Source organism: Macaca thibetana, chromosome 11, assembly GCF_024542745.1.
Source record: "Macaca thibetana thibetana isolate TM-01 chromosome 11, ASM2454274v1, whole genome shotgun sequence".
In the NCBI taxonomy this organism is placed as follows: domain Eukaryota; kingdom Metazoa; phylum Chordata; class Mammalia; order Primates; family Cercopithecidae; genus Macaca; species Macaca thibetana.
In genome coordinates, this window is record NC_065588.1 from 4,740,576 (window position 1) to 4,762,331 (window position 21,756).

Consider the following 21,756-nt stretch of genomic DNA (forward strand, 5'->3'; position numbering starts at 1 on the left):
TTTTGAAATCAGAAAGTGTGAGACTTCCAAAAATTTGTTCTTTTTCAAGATTGTTTTGGCTGTTTAAAGGAATCCCTTTAAAGTCCATATGAATTTTAAGATGCAGTTTTCTATATTTCTGCAAAAATAAAAAGCCATTGGGATTTTGATAGGGATTGCATTAAATCTGAGATTGCTTTGGGTAGAATTAACATGTGTCTTAGTCCATTTTGTGGTGCAACAAACGTTGAGTAATTTATAAAGAAGAGAAATTTATTTCTAACAGTTCAGGAGGCTGGGAATCTCAAGATCCAGGTGCTGTCATCTGGTGAGGGCCCTCTTGCTGTGTGCTTACATGGTAGAAGGTGGAAGGGTAAAAGGGACAAATGCTATGTCCCCACATGGCAGAGGAGGAGAAGAGCAAGCTAGCTGAATGCTGCATGAAGCCTCCTTTATGAGGTCCTTAATCCCTGAGGGAGCACCCTCATGACCTAATTATCTGTTAGTTCCTGTCACATTGGCAACGTTTGAACTTTGGAGGGAACATATTTAAAACATAGCAACATCCTGACACTATTAAGTCTTCCATTCCATGAACTTGGGATGCCTTTCCATTTAATTGTGCCTTTAATTTCTTTCAGCAATGTTTTGTGATTTTCAGCATGTGTCTTTTGCCACTTTGATAAAGTTTATTTTTAAGTATTTTATTCTTTATTGTATTATTGTGAATAATTTCTACGCTTTTTTTGAGACGGAGTCTCACTCTGTCACCCAGGCTGGAGTGCAGCGGCACAATCTTGGCTTACTGCAACCTCTGCCTCCCGGGTTCAAGCGATTCTCCGGCCTCAGCCTCCCAAGTAGCTGGGACTACAGTTGTGTGCCAACACGCCCAGCTAATTTTTGTATTTTTAGTAGAGATGGAGTTTCACCATATTGGCCAGTCTAGTCTCAAACTCCTGACCTTGTGATCCGCCCATCTTGGCCTCCCAAAGTGCTGGAATTGCAGGCATGAGCCACTGTACCCGGCCTAATTTCTACTCTTAAATGCTTTAATAAAAAAAAAAATTAAAAAAATAAAAAACTTTTTTAACCTAACATTTAAACTACTTGGGATTTGTTTTAGTTTATGGTGAGAACTAAAACATTATCTCACGTTTTTTTCAAATAGCAGAATAATTGTGCCAGCACCATATATCAACTAATATTTCCATCAGGCCCTTTTTCTGGGTTATCTGTGCTGTGTCACTCATCTGTTGATACAGCAGCAGAACGCATCTAGATATTGACTAGATAGACAGCTCATCTGTTCTGTTGCCGTATCAACAGATAAGTATGATAAGGAGGAAGAGTTCTGGGTTTCTCTTTAGAATGGGTGCAGCTAGAGTCCAGTCTTGGGCATGGCGATGCTTTAGCATTGCAGAGCAGACTAGTTGTCAAGCCATTTGACCTCTATTCTTTGTTCGTCACGGTTTTAAACGTTTGGCCTTTTTATTTTCCGTGTTTGTTATCTGGAAAGCTAATGACTGCCTTTTGTAAGTGCATTTACTTCCTCAGAGTCAGCTACATTCATTATATTATTTCTATTATGCACAATAATTATGTTAATCTTAAGATTGTTGGGTCTTAGAGCAACTTAAACCTTCTCAGTGTAGTTCTCATTCTTTCTTCCACTAGATCTGCGTCAGTTTGTTTTTACACCCCTTGGATCTCTGAGCTGGACGACAGTTAAACAACCAGTATATGTAAGTACTTGGATGAAGGGGATCAGAAAGGGATTTTTGATGAATTCAGATTTGGGTGATCAGGTTTCTGGTTTTGTCCTAATTTAGTAACTCTGTCATTTTCTTTGTCACCTTGTGTCAGCTAGCTCCCTCTCAGTTTACTTAAGAGGTACATGCCTTCTCTCTGTGTTCACTTGTTCATTCATTTAAGAAAAAATTATTGAACTCCTAATGTGCTAGACACATCATACATGTCACATATCATTAGGGAAATAAAGATATTAACTAGATAGACACAAATTGCTATTCTCAAATTGCTTTCAGTCTGAGGCAGATAAGTAAAGCAGTTATTGTACAATGTGATGAGTGCTATGATAAGGAGAGGGTTTTATGTAATTACATCAGAAGGGCACCTAATCTAGACTTGGGCATCTCAGAAGGAAGGGCGTTTAGGGTAAAACCTTAAAGATGACTAAAGGTAAGCCTGATGAAGGGAGTTGGGGAAGAGTATTACATGCGGAGGGAACGGTATATACAGGGGCCCAGAGGTGAAAGAGCATGTTGGATTCCATGTTAGATTGAACCAAGTTTTCTCAGTAGTGGCACTATTGACATTTTGAGCCAGATAATTCTTCGTTATGGGGGTTGTTGAAGGATTTTTAGCAGCATTCGTGCCCTCTAGCCACTAGATGCCAGTCACACCATCCTTCAGATGTGACAACTGAAAATGACTCCAGACAGTTGTCAACTGTCCCCTGGGGGCCAAAATCACTATTACTATTTTTGAAAATCAAAATGGTAGAATATTAGCAATTCCATATGGTTCAGCCTAATAGTTTGTGATGCTTAATAAGAGAGTTGGGAGTGGTAAGAGATGAGCTTGGCAAGTTGTGGGCAAAAGCAAATCAGAAAGGCCTCAAGCTATCTGAGGGTAAGTGCATTCCTATTACAGAAAATACTTGGATGAGCCTTGGATTATACGTACTTGGAAAATACTTGGATAGCAGGGATTATTTGAGCTCTAGGGAAGACTCATTCTTTTAAGAAGCTTTCTGGGAATAGATAATGCCATTATTTTAACTTCACATTTTCTTTGTTGAGATCAGTGTGGCCTTCTTCCTTTCTCCTTCCTTCCCTCCTTTTTCCCTTCTTTCCTTTCTTTCTATCTCTCCATCTCCCATTCTCTCTCTTTTTCAACAATTACTTAAACATATATTATAATTTCTTATAGGTCGTAGATGTGTCCAAAGGAATTGTTAACATAGTTAAGGATCCCGATGCCAGCGGGAAAACCTTTGCTTTCGTTGGGTAAGTGCTTAGAGTTTGAATTTTAAAATGTGCTATTATAATGAAGGAATCAATATCTACATTAGTTACTAACAGATTTATTTGTTGCACTTTTACAATATCAGAATCTCCTCATTGCTTGCATTAAATCAGAATTTGAGGGAACCTGGAATCTACTTTAATGAATGATTCTCCTGTTACCAAAGTCTGAGAACCACTGCCCTAGACTATTACATATACTTAGTCCCGTGACCCTTAGCGATGGTTTTGTACTACTCCAGTGGTGTTTTTAAATATAAAAGGATATTGCTGTAAATTCTAAAACACAAACAAAACACTTTCAGGGAGTGAGTATGGTTATAAAACCACATTAATTTTGATGGAGTATCACAATGACCCCAGATACTGAAAATGGGTGGTTGATAGCACAATTACTAGTGCTATGCAAGATTGATTATTTCTTTTATGCTCTTTGCTAAAATTTGCTCTCAGAAAAAAATGGGTATAGTTAAGCTATGTGACTTACCTGAAATTACTAAATCATGTCACAGCTAAGCTTAGGACTTTTTTTTGCTGAATTAACTAAACGTCAAAAACTAAGACTTCATTTGCCAAGTTGAGAGGTATCAAATTCACCTAGTAAGTGGTTCAGAACACTGTGATTCTGTGAAGCAAACTAGTGACAGTTGGCATCTGTGAAAGTGAAGGATCTGGCTCAGTAATTAAGGGATAGCCTAATTCCTAAGAAATATTTGCCTCTAGAGGAAAATGACACTTTTCTCTTTAAGCCAAGAGGCATAGAATATATTCCCAGAATTCTGAATCTATACATTGTTCTGTTCCACTATTATTATTTAACAAACAATTTTTTTCAGTGTGAAAAGCTCTTGGTTTTCCATGTCAGCTAGCAGCTGCGAAACATATTTCTCCTTTTCAGTTCCCAGTTTGGTACATTAGCATGCAATCAGTTATATAGTCTAGGGGAAGAATTATAATTCGGTATATTCAATACAGGTTTCATAAAATACTAAACAGAAAAGACATTAGTTCTAGTGAAGAGGTACATGGACTAGGATTTCAGGGAATAAATGAGCAGAAATGGCTTTGTGAACTTTACTTGCTCCAGCTCTGGATGAGTTGCACGTTTTCCTTTTTACCTTTGCCCAGCCACTATCCTCTTGTCTGGGCTCCAGTAAGTCATTCTTGTCTGGCGTAATGATGGGAAAAATAATACTAGACATTGCCGTGTAGATATTTTTCCTCTTGAAATTGTAGATACGCATCTACACGTTTCTTGTCTCTTCAACCCCAGGAAAAAATCTTTGCTTTTTTCTCTGATATTTTGAGGCTAAGGCAGTGGCATAAGGCTGTAATTTAACTCCTAGGTTTTTTGTGGTTATGAATTACATTATGTTGGTCCATTCTATTTGCCATTCATTCATAAAATACCTATTGATACACACTCATACATACACACAGCTGTGATGATGAATAAACACATTCAGCAAAATCACGATGTATAAGATCAGCATAGAAAAATCAATATATACTAGTAAATGAACAATCTGAAAATAAAATTAAGAAAAGAATTTTATTCACAGCAGCATCAAAAATAATAGAATATTTAAGTATAAGTTTAACAATTTAATTTGTTGTATTATACCTAATAAGCAACAAGACATCCCATGTTCATGGATTGGATGAGTCAGTATGATTAAAATGATAAGTTCCTTCAAACTGATCAACAAATTCAACTTAATTTTATCAAAATTCCAACAGACTTTTTTGCAGAAGTTGATAAATTGATTCTAAATTTATATAGTAATGCAAAGACCCACAATAGACAAAACCATTAGGTTTCATAATTTTGAAACTTAACAGCTATAATTATCAAGATAGTGTGGTACTGACATAAAAATTGACATATAGATGAATTAACCAGAATTGATAGTTCAGAAATAAATCTTTATGGACAACTGATTTTTGAAAAAGGTGGTATGGCATTTCAAAGGGGAAAGGATAGTCTTTTTTTATTATTATTATTATTATTATTATTATTATACTTTAAGTTCTAGGGTACATGTGCATAACGTGCAGGTTTGTTACATGTGTATACTTGTGCCATGTTGCTGTGCTGCACCCATCAACTCGTCAGCACCCATCAACTCGTCATTTACATCAGGTATAACTCCCAATGCAATCCCTCCCCCCTCCCCCCACTCCTCATGATAGGCCCCGGTGTGTGATGTTCCCCTTCCCGAGTCCAAGTGATCTCATTGTTCAGTTCCCACCTATGAGTGAGAACATGCGGTGTTTGGTTTTCTGTTCTTGTGATAGTTTGCTGAGAATGATGGTTTCCAGCTGCATCCATGTCCCTACAAAGGACACAAACTCATCCTTTTTTATGGCTGCATAGTATTCCATGGTGTATATGTGCCACATTTTCTTAATCCAGTCTGTCACTGATGGACATTTGGGTTGATTCCAAGTCTTTGCTATTGTGAATAGTGCCGCAATAAACATACGTGTGCATGTGTCTTTATAGCAGCATGATTTATAATCCTTTGGGTATATACCCAGTAGTGGGATGGCTGGGTCATATGGTACATCTAGTTCTAGATCCTTGAAGAATCGCCATACTGTTTTCCATAATGGTTGAACTAGTTTACAATCCCACCAACAGTGTAAAAGTGTTCCTATTTCTCCATATCCTCTCCAGCACCTGTTGTTTCCTGACTTTTTAATGATCGCCATTCTAACTGGTGTGAGATGGTATCTCATTGTGGTTTTGATTTGCATTTCTCTGATGGCCAGTGATGATGAGCATTTTTTCATGTGTCTGTTGGCTGTATGAATGTCTTCTTTTGAGAAATGTCTGTTCATAAAGGATAGTCTTTTCAAGAAATGGTTTTGGGATATCCACATTAAAAAAAGATGAACTTAGACTGCTACCTCACACTGTACATGAAAAAATTAAAATAATTCTGACACTTCAGTGTAAAAGTTATAAAACAAGGATTGCTGACCAGATGGCCGAATAGGAACACCTCCAGTCTGCAGCTCCCAGTGAGATTGACGCAGAAGGCGAGTGATTTCTGCATTTCCGACTCAGGTACCTGGTTCATCTCATTGGGACTGGTTGGACAGTGGGTGCAGCCCAAGGAGGGTGAGCCAAAACAGGGTGGGGTGTTGTCTCACCTGGGAAGCTTAAGGGATCGGGGAACTCCCTCTCCTATCCAAGGGAAGCCATTAGGGACTGTACCATGCACTGTGGCCCAGATACTGCGCTTTTCCTACTGTCTTTGCAACCCACAGACCAGGAGATTCACTCTGGTGCCCACACCTCCGGGGCCCTGGGTTTCGAGCACAAAACGGCAACTGTTTGGGCAGACACTGAGCTAGCCACAGGAGTTTTTTTCCATACCCCAGTGGCACCTGGAACGCCAGTGAGACAGAACCTTTCACTCACCTGGAAAGTGGGCTGAAGCCAGGGAACCAAGTGGTCTGGCTTGGTGGGTCCCACCCCCACAGAGGCCAGCAAGCTAAGATCCACTGGCTTGAAATTCTTGCTGCTAGTACAGCAGTCTGAGCTCGACCTGGGACGTATGAGCTTGGGAGGGAGGGGCGTCTGCATTGCTGAGGCTTGAGTAGGTGGTTTTACCCTGACAGTGTAAACAGAGCTTCCAGGAAGTTCAAGCTGGGCAGAGCCCACTGCAGCTCAGTAAGACCATGGTGGCCAGACCGCCTCTCCAGATTCCCTCCTCTCTGGGCAGGACATCTCTGAAAAAAAGGCAGCAGCCCCAGTCAGGGACTTATAGATAAAACTCCACCATCCTGGGACAGAGCACCTGGGGGAAGGGGCAGTTGGGGGTGCAGCTTCAGCAGACTTAAACGTCCCTGCCTGGCAGCTCTGAAGAAAGCAGCGGATCTCCCAGCACAGCATTTGAGCTCTGATAAGGGACAGACTGCCTCCTCAAGTGGGTCCCTGACCCACATGTGTCCTGACTGGGAGATACGTCCCTGTAGGGGCCAACAGACACCTCATACAGGGGAAATCTGTTTGGCATCTGGCAGGTGCCCTCTGGGATGAAGCTTCCAGAGGAAGGAACAGGCAACAATCTTTGCTGTTCTGCAACCTCTGCCAGTGATACCCTAGCAAACAGGGTCTGGAGTGGACCTCTAGCAGACCTGCAGCAGAGGGGCCTGTTAGAAGGAAAACTAACAAACAGAAAAGAATAGGATCAACATCAACAAAAAGGACATTCACTCAGAGACCCCAGCCAAAGGTCACCGACTTCAAAGACCAAAGGTAGATAAATCCATGAAGATGGGGAGAAACCAGTCAGAAAGTCTGAAAATTCCAAAAACCAGAAAGCCTCTTCTCCTCCAAAGGATTACAACTCCCTGCCAGCAAGGAAACAAAACTGGATGGAGAATGAGTTTGATGATTTGACAGAAGTAGACATGTTCTAACCCAATGCAAGGAAGCTAAGAACCTTGAGAAAAGGTTAGATGAATTGCTAACTAGAATAACCAGTTTAGAGAGGAACATAAATGACCTGATGGAGCTGAAAACCACAGCATGGGAACTTTGTGAAGCATACACAAGTATCAATAGCCGGATTGATCAAGTGGAAGAAAGGATATCAGAGATTGAAGATCAACTCAATGAAATAAAGCAAAAAGACTAGAGATAAAAGAGTGAAAAGAAACGAACAGAACCTTCAAGAAATATAGGCCTATGTGAAAATACCAAATCTACATTTGGTTGGTGTACCTGAAAGTGATGGGGAGAATGGAACCAGGAACCAATTTGGAAAACTCCAGGAGAACTTCCCCAACCTAGCAAGGCAGGCCAACATTCAAATTCAGGAAATACAGAGAACACCACAAAGATACTCCTCGAGAAGAGCAACCACAAGACACTTAATTGTCAGATTCACCACAGCCGAAATGAAGGAAAAAATATTAAGGGCAGCCAGAGAAAAAGGTCAGGTTATCCACAAAGGGTATGTTACCCATGAGACTAACAGTGGATCTCTCAGCAGAAACCCTCCAAGCCAGAAGAGAATGGGGGCCAATATTCAACATTCTTAAAGAAAAGAATTTTCAACCCAGGATTTCGTATCCAGCCAAACTAAGTTTCATAAGCAAAGGAGAAGTGAAATCCTTTACAGACAAGCAAATGCTGAGAGATTTTGCCACCACCAGGCCTGCCTTACAAGGGCTCCTGAGGGAAGCACTAAACATGGAAAAGATCAACCGATACCAGCCACTGCAAAAACAAACCAAATTCTTAAGACCATTGACACTATGAAGAAACTGCATCAATTCATGGGCAAAATAACCAGCTAGCATCATAATGACAGGATCAAATTCATACATAACAATATTAACCTTAAATGGAAACGGGCTAAATGGCCCAATTAAAAGACACAGACTGACAAATTGGAGAAAGGGTCAAGACTCATCAATTTGCTGTATTCAGGAGACCCATTTCATGTGCAAAGACACACATAGGCTCAAAACAAAGGGATGGAGGAATATTTACCAAACAAATGGAAAGCAAAAAAAAAAAAAAAAAAAAAAGCAAGAGTTGCAATCCTAGTCTGATAAAACAGACTTTAAACCAACAAAGATCAAAAGAGACAAGGGCATTACGTAATGGTAAAGGGATCAATGCAACAAGAAGAGCTAACTATCCTGAATATATATGCACCCAATACAGGGCACCCAGATTCAAAAATTAGGTTCTTAGAGACCTACAAAGAGACTTAGACTCCCACACAATAAAAGTGGGAGACTTTAACACCCCACTGTCAATATTAGAAAGATCAATGAGACAGAAAATTAGCAAGGATATCCAGGACTTGAACTCAGCTCTGGAGCAAGCAGATCTAATAGACATCTACAGAACTCTTCACCCCAAATCAACAGAATATAATTTATTCTCAGCACCACATCACACTTATTCTAAAATTGGCCACATAGTTGGAAGTAAAATACTCCTCAGCAAATGCAAAAGAACAGAAATGACAGTCTCTCAGACCACAGTGCAATCAAATTAGAACTCAGGATTAAGAAACTCACTCAAAACTGCACAACTACATGGAAACTGAACAACCTGCTCCTGAATGACTGCTGGGTAAATAACGAAATGAAGGCAGAAATAAAGATGTTCTTTGAAACCAATGAGAACAATGACACAATGTTCCAGAGTCTCTGGGACACATTTAAAACAGTGTGTAGAGGGAAATTTATTGCACTAAATGCCCACAAGAGAAAGCAGGAAAGATCTCAAATCAATACCCTAACATCACATTTAAAAACTAGAGAAGCAGGAACAAACAAATTTAAAAAGCTAGCAGAAGGCAAGAAATAGCTAAGATCAGAGCAGAACCGAAGGAGATAGAGACACGAAAAACCCTTCAAAAAATCAATGAATCCAGGAGCTGTTTTTTTTTGTTTTTTTTTTTTGTTTGTTTGTTTTTCTAAACAACATAGATAGACTGCTAGCCAGACTAATAAAGAAGAAAAAGAAAAGAATCAAATAGATGCAATAAAAAATGATAAAGGGGATATCACCACCGATCCCACAGAAATACAAAGTACTATCAGAGAATACTATAAACACCTCTATGCAAATAAACTAGAAAGTCTAGAAGAAATGGATAAGTTCCTGGACACATATACCCTCCCAAGACTAAACCAGGAAGAAGTTGAATCCCTTAATAGACCTATAACAAGTTCTGAAATTGAGGTAGCAATTAATAGCTTACCAACAGGACCAGATGGATTCACAGCTGAATTATTCCAGAGGTGCAAAGAGGAGCTGGTACCATTCCTTCTGAAACTATTCCAATCAATAGAAAAAGAGGGAATCCTCCCTAACTCATTTTTTGAGGCCAGCATCATCCTAATACCAAAACCTGGCAGAGACATAACAAAAAAAGAAAATTTCAGGCCAATATCCCTGAAGAACACTGATGCGAAAATCTTCAATAAAATACTGGCAAACCGAATCCAGCAGCACACCAAAAAGTTTATCCAGCGTGATCAAGTCGGCTTCATCCAGGGATAAAAGGCTGGCTCAACATACGCAAATCAATAAATGTAATCCATCACGTAAACAGAACCAATGACAAAAACCATATGAATATCTCAATAGATGCAGAAAAGGCCTTCGACAAAATTCAGCAGCCCTTCATGCTAAAAACCCTCAATAAACCAGGTATTGATGGACCATATCTCAAAATAATAAGAGCTATTTATGACAAACCCACAGCCAGTATCATACTGAATGGGCAAAAACTGGAAGCATTCCCTTTAAAAATCGGCACAAGACAAGGATGCCCTCTCTCGCCACTCGTGTTCAACGTAGTATTGGAAGTTCTGGCCAGGACAATTAGGCAAGATAAAGAAATAAAGGGTATTCAATTAGGAAAAGAGGAAGTCAAATTGTCTCTGTTTCCAGATGACATGATGGTATATTTAGAAAACCGCATCCTCTCAGCCCCAAATCTCCTTAAGCTGATAAGCAACTTCAGCAAAGTCTTGGGATACAAACTCAATGTGCAAAAATCACAAACATTCCCATACACCAATAACAGACAAACCATGAGTGAACCAAATCATGAGTGAACTCCCATTCACAATTGCTACAAAGAATAAAATATTTAGGAATCCAACTTACAAGGGACGTGAAGGACCTCTTCAAGGAGAACTACCAACCACTGCTCAACAAAATAAAAGAGGACACAAACAAACAGAAAAACATTCCATGCTTGTGGATAGGAAGAATCAATATCATGAAAATGGCCATACTGCCCAAAGTAATTTATAGATTCAGTGCTATCGCCATCAAACTTCCATTGACTTTCTTCACAGAATTGGAAAAAAACTACTTTAAAGTTCATATGGAACCAAAAAAGAGCCCACATAGCCAAGACAGTCCTAAGCCAAAAGAACAAAGCTAGAGGCATCATACTAACTACCTGACTTCAAACTGTACTGCAAGGCTACAGTAACCAAAACAGCATGTTACTGGTACCAAAACAGGTATATAGAGCAATGGAACAGAACAGAGGCCTCAGAAATAATGCCTACATCCATCTGTAGATCCATCATCTACAACCATCTGATCTTTGACAAATCTGACAAAAACAAGCAATGAGGAAATGATTCTCCATTTAATAAATGATGTTGGGAAAACTGGGTAGCCGTATGCAGAAAGCTGAAACTGGATCCCTTCCTTACATCTGATACAAAAATTAACTCAAGATGGATTAAAGACTTAAACATAAGACCTAAAACCATAAAAACCCTTGAAGAAAAGCTAGGCGATACCATTCAGGACATGGGCATTGGCAAAGACTTCATGACTGAAACACGAAAAGCAATGGCAACAAAAGCCAAAATAGACAAATGGGATCTAATTAAATTAAAGGGCTTCTGCACAGTGAACAGGCAACCTACAGAATGGGAGAAAATTTTTGCAATCTATCCCTCTGAAAAAGGGCTAATATCCAGAATCTACAGAGAACTTAAACAGATTTACAAGAAAAATCTCCATCAAAAAGTGGGCGAAGGATATGAACAGACACTTCTCAAAAGAAGACATTTATGCAGTTCAATAAACGTATGAAAAAAGCTCATCGTCACTGGTCTTTAGAGAAATGCAAATCAAAACCACAGTGAAATACCATCTCACATCAGTTAGGATGGCGATCGTTAAAAAGTCAGGAAACAACAGATGCTAGAGAGGATGTGGAGAAATAGTGATGCTTTTACACTGTTGGTGGAAGTGTAAATTATTTAGTTCAACCATTGTGGAAGACAGTGTGGCAATTCCTCAAGGATCTCAAAGTAGAAATACCATTTGACCCAGCAATCCCATTACTGAGTATATATACCCACAGGATTATAAATCATTCTACTATAAAGACACATGTATGTTTATTGCAGCACCATTCACAATAGCAAAGACTTGGAACCAACCCAAATGTCCATCAATGATAGACTGGATAAAAGAAACTGTGGCGCATATACACCATGGAATACTATGCAGCCAGTATACAGAAAAGGATGAGTTCATGTCCTTTGCAGGGACATGGATGAAGCTGGAAACCATCATTTTAAGCAAACTCACACAAGAACAGAAAACCAAACACCGTATGTTCTCACTCATAAATGGGAGTTGAACAATAAGAACACATGGACACAGGGAGTTGAACGTCACACACCGGGGCCTGCCAGGAGTGGGGGGCTAGAGGAGGGATAGCATTAGGAGAAATACCTAATGTAGATGACAGGTTGATGGGTGCAGCAAACCATCATGGCACATGTATACCTATGTAACAAACCTATACGTTCTGCACGTGTACCCCAGAAGTTAAAGTAAAATTTAAAAAAAATTTCAATTGGTAAAAATGTAAAAAAAAAAAATTAGTTATAAAACTATAATAATTTTGGAAGGAAAATAGAAAATCTTCTAGACCTTGGGTTCTAGAAGATTTTTAGCTATGACATCAAAAGCGTATTTCATAAAATAAAAAATAATTGGATACATTAGACTTCACCAAAATTAAAACTCTTGTGTTTCAAAAGACACCATTAAGAAAATGAAAAAACAAGTCACAGATTGGGGGAAAATATTTGTTAATTACATATCTGATAATATCCAGAATATACAAAGAACTCTTAGAACTCAATGAGAAGACGATCCATTTTTTAATATGAGCAAAAGACGTGAATAGGCATATCAGCACAGCAGATGTACTTAATTGCTAAAAAGCACATGAAAAGATGCTCCATATCATTAGTCATTACGGAAAATGCAAATCAAAACCATTACGAGATACCAGTTCACAGAGAGAATAACAAATGTTGATGAAGACATGGAGTAATAGGAACCTTCATACATTGCTGGTAGGGGTGTAAAATTGTATAGCCACTTTAGAAAACAGTTTGGCATCTTCTTAAAAAGTTAGCATACATTTTCTGTATGGCCTATGGGTTTTACTCCTAGGTGTTTACCCAAAAGAAATGAAAATGTGCCTACACAAAGATTAGCGCTTAGATTTTCATAGCAACATTATCATAAATGCTAAAAATTGGAAACATCTCACATACTCATCAACTGATGAAAGGAAAAATAAAACATAGTAGCATTCCCATATAATAGACGTTCAACAATAAAAGGAATGAAATATTGACATGTTACATGTATGAACCTCAAAAACATAGTAAATGAAAGAAGCTAGATGCAGAAGATCACATGTTCACATTCCATTTATATGAAGTATCTGTAAAAGGCAAATATAAGTAGATTAGTGATTGCCTGAGCCTAGGAGTAAAATCCAGGATTAAATGGCTGTGGAGGATCTTACTAGAGTAAGAAAAATATTCTAAAACTGGATTATGGTAATGATTGTATAACTTGGTAAATGTATGAAAAATCATTGAATTATATGCTTAAAATGGATGAATTCTAATGTGCGTAAATTATGCCACAATAGTGAATAGCATGGGTAAGATTTCTGCCTTTGTGGAGCTTATAGATTAGTGATGAGATGCATAAGTAATAAGCAAAATAATTAAAATAAATGACCAAAAAGGAAAGTCCAGTGAATTGGAAAGAAAACCAGAAGGAGGGAGTTGGTAACTATATTGGGCGCTGCCAGAGATTGATTGAGTGACAGTACAGAGATTCATGGTCATCTTAATGACCTCATTTGAACATTGGGCAAAGGGCAGATTGGATTGCAGTGAGATTTGAATGGCAGGATAGGAACTGGAGGCAACAGTTAGGTAACTATTTGGAGAAGTTTCCCTGTAAAAGGGAGCAAAGGAAAGCGGTAAAGAGAAGGCTGTGAAACATGAACGTCTTGTCAAGGGAGGCACCACCCTGGATTTGGAAGATTGTACATCTTGTTTATAAATTGGTAAGAATGGTCCAGGAAAGAGATATCGCTTGATGACTCAGGAGATGGGGCCGACAAAAAAGGAGCAAAGTCCTTCAGGAATTGAGAGGAGTTGGATACAGAGTGCAAATGAGGGTTTGACCTTTGTAAAAGGCAAACATTTCTTCAATTTTAACGAGGAAAAGAATTCAAGGATATATGCAGATGCAGGTAGATTTGGCTGTGGGAATTTAAGGAGTATCTTTTCTTGTTGGAATGTGAGGTTAGCTAAAAGGCAGGATGGAGTGGGTCAGAAAAGTGTGTGGAAAATTTGAGGACAGAGAATATAGAAAGGATGCCCTGGGAGAATAGGAAAGAGCATTTCCTAGGAGAACATGTGGGATTGCCAAGCAGAACTGAGTGTTCCATTTGAAATTACTGATAAAATAATAAGGTGAAGTCAATCAGCCCAATTGTATTTTGTCTACAGTTTTGTCCCTCTGGGGTTTCAGGCTCAGAGAAGGCAGATGTTTGGATCAACCAGAGTGAGAGTTTTGCTTAGCAAGTATAATGGGTACGGGCCTGGGAGACAAGTTTTACTGAGGATATTTGCAGAGGGATAACTGTAGTGCTGAGCCTTGAAATCTAAGCTGGGAGGGACGCGGGCTTCAATGTACCTTTGGTTGTGAGCAAGGGCACTTAAACTAGTGTTCCAGTTGTACTTAATGGAACACAAAGTGCTTCAGAACAGCTGAAGAGGAAACTTATTATGTAGAATTAGTTTACCCATGATACAGTTTTGTTTGTCATCATAAACATTCAAGTTGTTCTTGGCATAGCATGTATTATGTATCCTGTAATGATCCTTACAAATCCTTCTGGAATTTGAAGAACCCTACTTTAAGGCCTTTTATGTTTCTCCTAGCTGATAGTTTCATGTTTTTTAGTAAAGTATGTCAGGATAATGAGGTTCTCACTGAATTACCTTCACTCAGCTCTTGGTTGTCACAGATTTACTGTCATGAAACATGCAAATGAATTAGGAAATGGGTAAAGAAATATTAAAATGTATTATAAGCACTGATACTTATTAATGCTAGGTTAAAATCGTACAGAACTATTCAGATTAATGGAATAGAGCAGAAAGTTCAGAAACAGTCCCATTATATGTAAGGATATAGTATGTGATAAAGGTGACATTTCAGTATAGGGAAAGAAGCAGTATAGTAAAGATTCTGTAAATAACATTGAAGCAATTGGCTTACATCTTCGGAAAAATGTAATTACATGTTTGCCTTATATCATGTGCAAAAATATGTCACAGAAGTAACTTTATAGTAAAAAAAAAATCTTTTTTTATAAGCTTTAGACAAAATGTGGACATTTATGTCACTGCAGAGGAATTTTCTAACTATGAATCCAAGCCATAAAGAAAATCAGTAGTTTTGGTTAAACAGTTAAAATTTTATGTGCACAAAACACTGTTATAGACGGGGACTCCAGGAGGAAAGAAAAGATAAATAACCAAATAACCAAAAAGTCATGAAGAAATAATCTCTTATATTAAAGACATAATTAAAACATGAGATGCCTTTTTTTTTTTTTTAACCTAGCAGATTGGCAAAAAAAAATTTTTTTTATGACAACTCATTTTGGGTGGAGGGGGCATTCTTATTAACATTTTATATAAATTAATAGAACCATTTTGAAAAGCAGTTTAGAAGTATTCAATAAAAGCCTTAAAATTTCAAAGTCTACGTTGACCCAGTTCCACTTCTACAAATATATTCACAATGCATAATCATGGATAAGTACAAATATTTATTATAAGAATGTTCATTAAAACATTATTTTATAAAAGAAAAAGATTTTTAATAGCTTAAATATCTCGAAACTGGCAATTGATAAAATACTTGTGATTACATGTAGCGTAATATGTGCAGTCATGAAACATGCAATAAAATATTTAACGACGTGGAAAGACAATTATGATATAATGTTAAATGAAAAATACATTACAGAATAGAATGGATTGTGTATTTATTAAAACCAAAATAATGTGTATATGTAAGGGGATGAGAAGGATATATTTCAATTATATTAACTATCTTTCATAATGGGATTATGGGTGATTTTTCTTTGTGCTAGTCTGTATCTACTACAGTCCATATATGTTTCCTTTTTTATAAGAAAAATGTTATTTTGTTATAAAGGAAAGTTTGTGAGAAGCATGTACTTGAAAGAACTGTGTATTGTCTTTTTATAGTCCAAATAGGTACCTCCTCTTTGACCTGGTGAAGTACGTCTTTGCTGTGGCTCACAGATTGTTCCTCCCATTACCCTTGCCACTTTTTGTCTATCGGTAAGTAGAGTGCTCCTTTTGCGTGACTTGTGAAAAAGCTAACTCCACACACTTGTTCCTAATGTTCTCCCTTAGGGTTATAGGGTGTGTGAAGGGCTAGTCTCCAGATCTCCTAGTATTATGACATTAGCCATAGGGAAGAAGCAAAAATAGATTCGTGTCGGAAAAAAAAATGTGTTGGGAGATTAAATCTGCAGTTTTTCACTTTCTCCAATTTAAATCCATTGAGTTTAATTTTGGAGAAATATCTTGCTGGGCACATACATAAGGGGCAGTCAGGTTCCCCTGTGTTTCATGTCGCTCATTATTAAATCAACTTGATCATGCTATTGGGAAAGGAGTCAGGCTAATTCAGACTTGGATTTGTGGTTGCCTTCTCTTCTTCCCCCACTTCTTAGTTCACTTTTCTTTGTCGGTTAAGTATCTTTGACTTGGCTGGGAGTGGTGGCTCATGCCTATAATCCCAGCACTTTGGGAGGCCAAGGTGGATGGATTGCTTGAGCCCAGGGGTTCGAGACCAGCCTGGGCAATATGGTGAAACCCCATCTCTACAAAAAATACCAAATTAGCTGGATGTGGTGGCATCTGCCTGTAGTCCCACCTACTGGGGTGGAGGTGGGGTGATGCAAGAGAATTGCTTGAGCTTGGGAGTTCGAGGCTGCAGTGAGCTGAGATTGTGCCACTGCACCCCGGCCTAGGTGACTGCTAGTGCCCACAGTGGTGTTACACCTATAGTCCCAGCTACTTGGGAGGCTGAGGTGGGAGGATCACTTGAGCCCAGGAGTTTGAATCCAGCCTGGACAACATAGTGAGACCCTGTCTCTGGGAAAAAAAAAAAAAAGGCAAAGAAAAGAAAAGAAAAACCCACTGCCCTGAGGTAACTGTTGATGGGAGCTCCTTTCTCGTCCTGGGTTTTATATTGTTGTCCTGATTTGAACCAAATAAAATAAAATCTTGGACTTACCATGCCACACCCTAGTGGTCTGGTTAAGGAGACTGTCACATCCATTGGCCACAAATTGATCTTCATTTGGGTTTTCATTCATTCTTTCAACAAATATTTATTGAATGCCTACTATGTCTTAGATAATGTACTAGGTACTCAGAATATTACCATAAACACTTAAAAATCTTATGGTCTAACAGGGGTACCAGAAAAATAGACCACTAGAATGCAGCATGATAACAATATTTATTGAGTGTTGTACCTTTCAGGCTATTTACTTTATCTCCTTTAATATCACAGCTATCTATAAAGTAAGTAAGGAGAGTATATGGAGTGAGTAGAAGAGGAGGCCACAGAGTAAGAGAAACTTATAAGAAGGCCAAAAAGAAGTGATCAGATATTTAAGTGGGAAACGAGAGTTTGGAATTCTAGATACCAAAGGGAATGGAGTGTTTTAAGGAGGGAATCGATGTTTTAAGAAGGGGAACGTTGCTGTTCATTCACATGTATCTCAAGCCCCTAGAACAATGCCTGGTACACAGTAGGCACTCTGTTGATATTGGTAGAATGAAGTCTTACAGAAGAGTCAAATAAGATAAAGGACCAAAAAAATGTCTACAAATGACCATTTGTGTCTATGGCTTCAGTGCCGTGAAAGGCATATAAGCCAGATTGAAGTGAGGGGCTTTCATGGTTGTACATAAAATTGAGTTAGAGTTGGCTTATGTATGTCCATGACATGGTCCACTGAGGACACTAGAATATTTGAATATCTGAGGTTTAGGTTGGATAGAGACCTGAAGTGATCTGTTAGCATAGAATGAGGGCACAGAGAGTTAGAGGTTTGTAATGAGTGTTTTTATTAAGCTGTGTTAGCCCAATAAATTATTTTTTTCTGCCATTGAGGAATCTGAGGCTTTATATGTTGCTGGAGAAATTCTAACCAGCTTCCTTTTTCATGTATTTATACTATGCATTAGAATGTTGTTTTTCAAGCCTTTAAACAGCTGTGGAATCCTGTGTTCACTGAAGTTTTACATCAAGTCCTGCTGGGTAAATCCAATAAAAGAGCTGGTCTGGTTGCAGTGATGGATGATACTCAACACATGCACTCCCAAACCCTTGGCCCCCCAGGACTCCGTGGGGCCCCAGCAAATTCCTAGTGTTCCTCAGATGCTAGTTGAAAACCCACTGCTACTGGGCACAGTGGTGCACACCTGTAGTCCCAGCTACTTGGGAGGCTGAGGTGGGAGGATCACTTGAGCCCAGGAGTTTGAATCCAGCCTGGACAACATGGTGAGACCCTGTCTCTGGAACAAAAAAAAAGGAGAGAACAAAAAAAAGGAAAGAAAAGAAAAAGCCACTGCCCTGAGGTTACCAATGATGGGAGCTCAAGTGGCATGGCAGGAGCCCTTCAGTTTTCATTAGGAGTGAAGAGATGGCAGTAATGAAGATAGGTGGCCTTTCTCGTTTTGGGTTTTATATTGTTGTCCTGATTTGAACCATAGATTTTAGCCTTCTCCTTGCTTTTGGATTTTTTTTCCCCTCAAGGGCCCCAGCTTTTAGGGATTACGTTTTATATTTTACACACCATTCAGCTTGCCCTGTGTTCGTAAAGGCAGCATATTTGAATATCTGAGGTTTAGATTAGATTGAATTTCACAGATGTGATTGAATATTGGAGTTTTTCTGTTTGCTTTGTTGTTTGTTGGTTTTATTTCTTTTTAGTTTAAGATCTGTTATTTCTTTGGAGAACAAAGTGTACCAGCAGTTACAGCAGCCAACTGGGTTGGCTTGAGAGGAGATGGACCAAAAAGCAGAGGTAGCCTCACAGGTCGAGGTGCCAAGATGTTGGTTATTTTCTTTAAAAAAAAAAAAATCAGTTCAGACTGCTCTACAGCAGTCTGTCTTCCTGTAGTTCTTATAGGCCAGCTTACATCTTGGACAGAGAGATGCTTATCACATGTGCTATATATATTTCTTTTTCCAGATGGGTAGCAAGAGTCTTTGAAATAAACCCATTTCAGCCCTTGATAACAAGGGATAAAGTGGAGCGGGTGAGTATATGTGTGGAAAGCATCTGCCTGGGCAGATGATGGGAAGTTAGACTTACTTTGGTTTGCTTGCTTGCTTGTCTCCCGGCTGTTGTCTGTTTGCTGTTCTTGCTGTCTGCAGTCAGCCCTTCTACTAGCACTGAAACTCATCCACCTGCGCTGCTCCAGGGGGCGGCTCCTCCATACCTGCTGTCCGTCATTATCAGTGTTTCTTTCTCTGCGTGATCATTCCTGTCAACACACAAAATTACCTAATAGCTCCCCTGCCAAAGCCTCTCTTCCTCCCACCACTCTTCTAGCTACTTTCCTGTTGTGTCCGTTCACATCCTAACTCCTCCTGACTTCCTCCTAACATCCTGAAGAAACTATTGACAGTTTCTTCATTCTTTCTTTAACCTACTCCAGTCAGGCTTTTATTCCCATTTCTCCCCTAAAATTGCTCTTTTCAAGGTTCCCCACAATCTCCTTGCTGCCACATCCAATAGTCAGTTCTCAGACCTCATGTCATGTGCCTGTGCGTTTGCTTCCAGGGAGGATGCAAAATAAAATAAAAATACTATACCAATACCACGTCTACCTTTGATGACCTATGGACCATATATTGACAAGAAGCAGCCACATTGTCCCCTGAATGCTACCTAAAACCTAAAGTGTAGAGAAGATGAGAAAATAGTGCTTAGGGAACGTGAGAAAGTGGGCAGCTCGCGTACTTTCTTCAGACATTGTTTATGAAAGATCAGGCAGGAGAACTGGTTGTCAGACGCTTCAGTTTATCTTACACTAAAGTGTCTCTTACATTTATAATTGAGAAAGTGTTGACACAGTGGCCTGAGTGGGTTTTGGCTTTGGTTTGCAGACTGGCTTACAGTCCTCTGGTAAAAGGATTGCAGACTTTCAGGTGGGTAGGATGAGGGATTGATGCTGCTCCAGGTGCAAATGGATTCTATTCATGTGGTATGGAACAATCTGGGATCTTTGCAAACTTGACAGTTCATTGTCTTTCCCTATAAACAAGATGGGTTTGGTTTTCTAGCTCTACAGTGAGCATTAGTCAACCAGGTTGAGCATAGCTGGAGCCAAAAAGTTATTTTTTTTTTTTAATGGACAAGGAACAAATGCTGTGTTATCTCCTAAATTCAAAGTTAAAATTGAGTCAGAATGCCCATGCTCAGAAAACAGGGCCATGCGAGAACTGAGGAATGGACTGGTTCTGCTTTAGCCCTGATTTGATTCCTAAACCCTCCTGTGAAGCCTCCCCTGGCAAGTGTGATGACTTGTGCTTCCCTGCCCTAGATTTATTTCTGTTGAAATCTGTATATAGAATGGCTCATGTACCGCCAACATCCTGTGCTCGTGGCTCCCACTGGGGACCTCGATCTGATACTTAGTGATCTTGCCCTTTTGGTGTCTTAAGTCCTCTTTGTGTGTTCTACTTTTATAGTGGTTTGCATGAATCGAAAATTGCCACATATTCTTTGAAAGCATTTAAGTCTCAATACTAGGACTCGTGCCAGCTTGAATGTTTAAATGCTTGCTAGGATAGCACTTCGTTCTCGGCCAGTTTTCAGCATTGTCTGCGGTCCTTTGTTTATTCAAAGATGCACATCACAGACATGAAATCGCCTCACCTGCCTGGCTTAGAAGACGTTGGCATTCAGGCAACGCCACTGGAACTCAAGGCCATCGAGGTGCTGCGCCGTCACCGCGCCTACCGCTGGCTGTCTGCCGAAATTGAGGATGTGAAGCCGGCCAAGACTGTCGACTTTTAGTGCCTCCTGAGCAGCTCTTGGTTTTGGTGTCTTCGGGGTCAGCCCATGTGGTTTGAGCACCCAGCCAGGTCGTCTCTTTAGAGGATCCTGTACACAGTTCCACTATTAAAAACATTTGAGGTTGAATTCTGCAGTATTTTCTTTCTTGATTTACAAAATGAGAAATGCAGTCATTTAGAACTTGAGCATAATTTTTGTTAAACGTACATATTTAATAATGACATATGTACTGTTTATTCTCTGAAATGCCAGAGAGTTTGAATTTTCCTATGACACACCACTTCTAGCATACGTTCTAGAAGACAAGGACCCTTTTTAATGTCAGAATATTGTAAAGACCCCAAGTTATATGTGATTGTTTTTAATCTCCATTAAATGAGAGAGCATACAGTATCCCCTAACCCAAATGTGTTTACACTGAAGGTGTTTTAAAAATTCGTTTTAATAATGTCCATATGCCTTTTAAAAATAGTAGTACATACATAGAAAACCATTGTCCATAGATTCTCAAACCCCTTGCAGTAATTCCACAGTCTTCTTGGATCTGAGCTATCTGAGGCCCGCCCCATGCCCTTAGTACCAAATCTGAGCCCTTAGTACCAAATCTGGATTATTTCAGACACGTAAGTGTAGATAGATTCTCTTCCCATGCAAAGGAGATGCTTCAGCTTCTATGCCAGCAGTGCTAGCACTTAGGAATTAGGACCTTCTAATGAAGTTCTTAAAATTGCAGCCAA

General features: G+C 39.2%; 1 protein-coding gene across 1 annotated transcript in view; it reads left to right on the forward strand.

Moving 5' to 3' along the window:
- The window catches only part of NDUFA9 (NADH:ubiquinone oxidoreductase subunit A9), a 306,980-nt gene extending 285,835 nt beyond the window's left edge, over positions 1-21,145 (forward strand). The window contains exons 8-12 of the mRNA XM_050750161.1: positions 1,654-1,721; positions 2,932-3,008; positions 16,155-16,250; positions 19,187-19,253; positions 20,849-21,145. Of these exons, the coding sequence (XP_050606118.1) occupies positions 1,654-1,721; positions 2,932-3,008; positions 16,155-16,250; positions 19,187-19,253; positions 20,849-21,019 (479 nt within the window). The 3' untranslated portion in view covers positions 21,020-21,145. The remainder of the gene's footprint in view (positions 1-1,653; positions 1,722-2,931; positions 3,009-16,154; positions 16,251-19,186; positions 19,254-20,848) is intronic.
- The last annotated feature ends 611 nt before the right edge of the window (positions 21,146-21,756 follow it).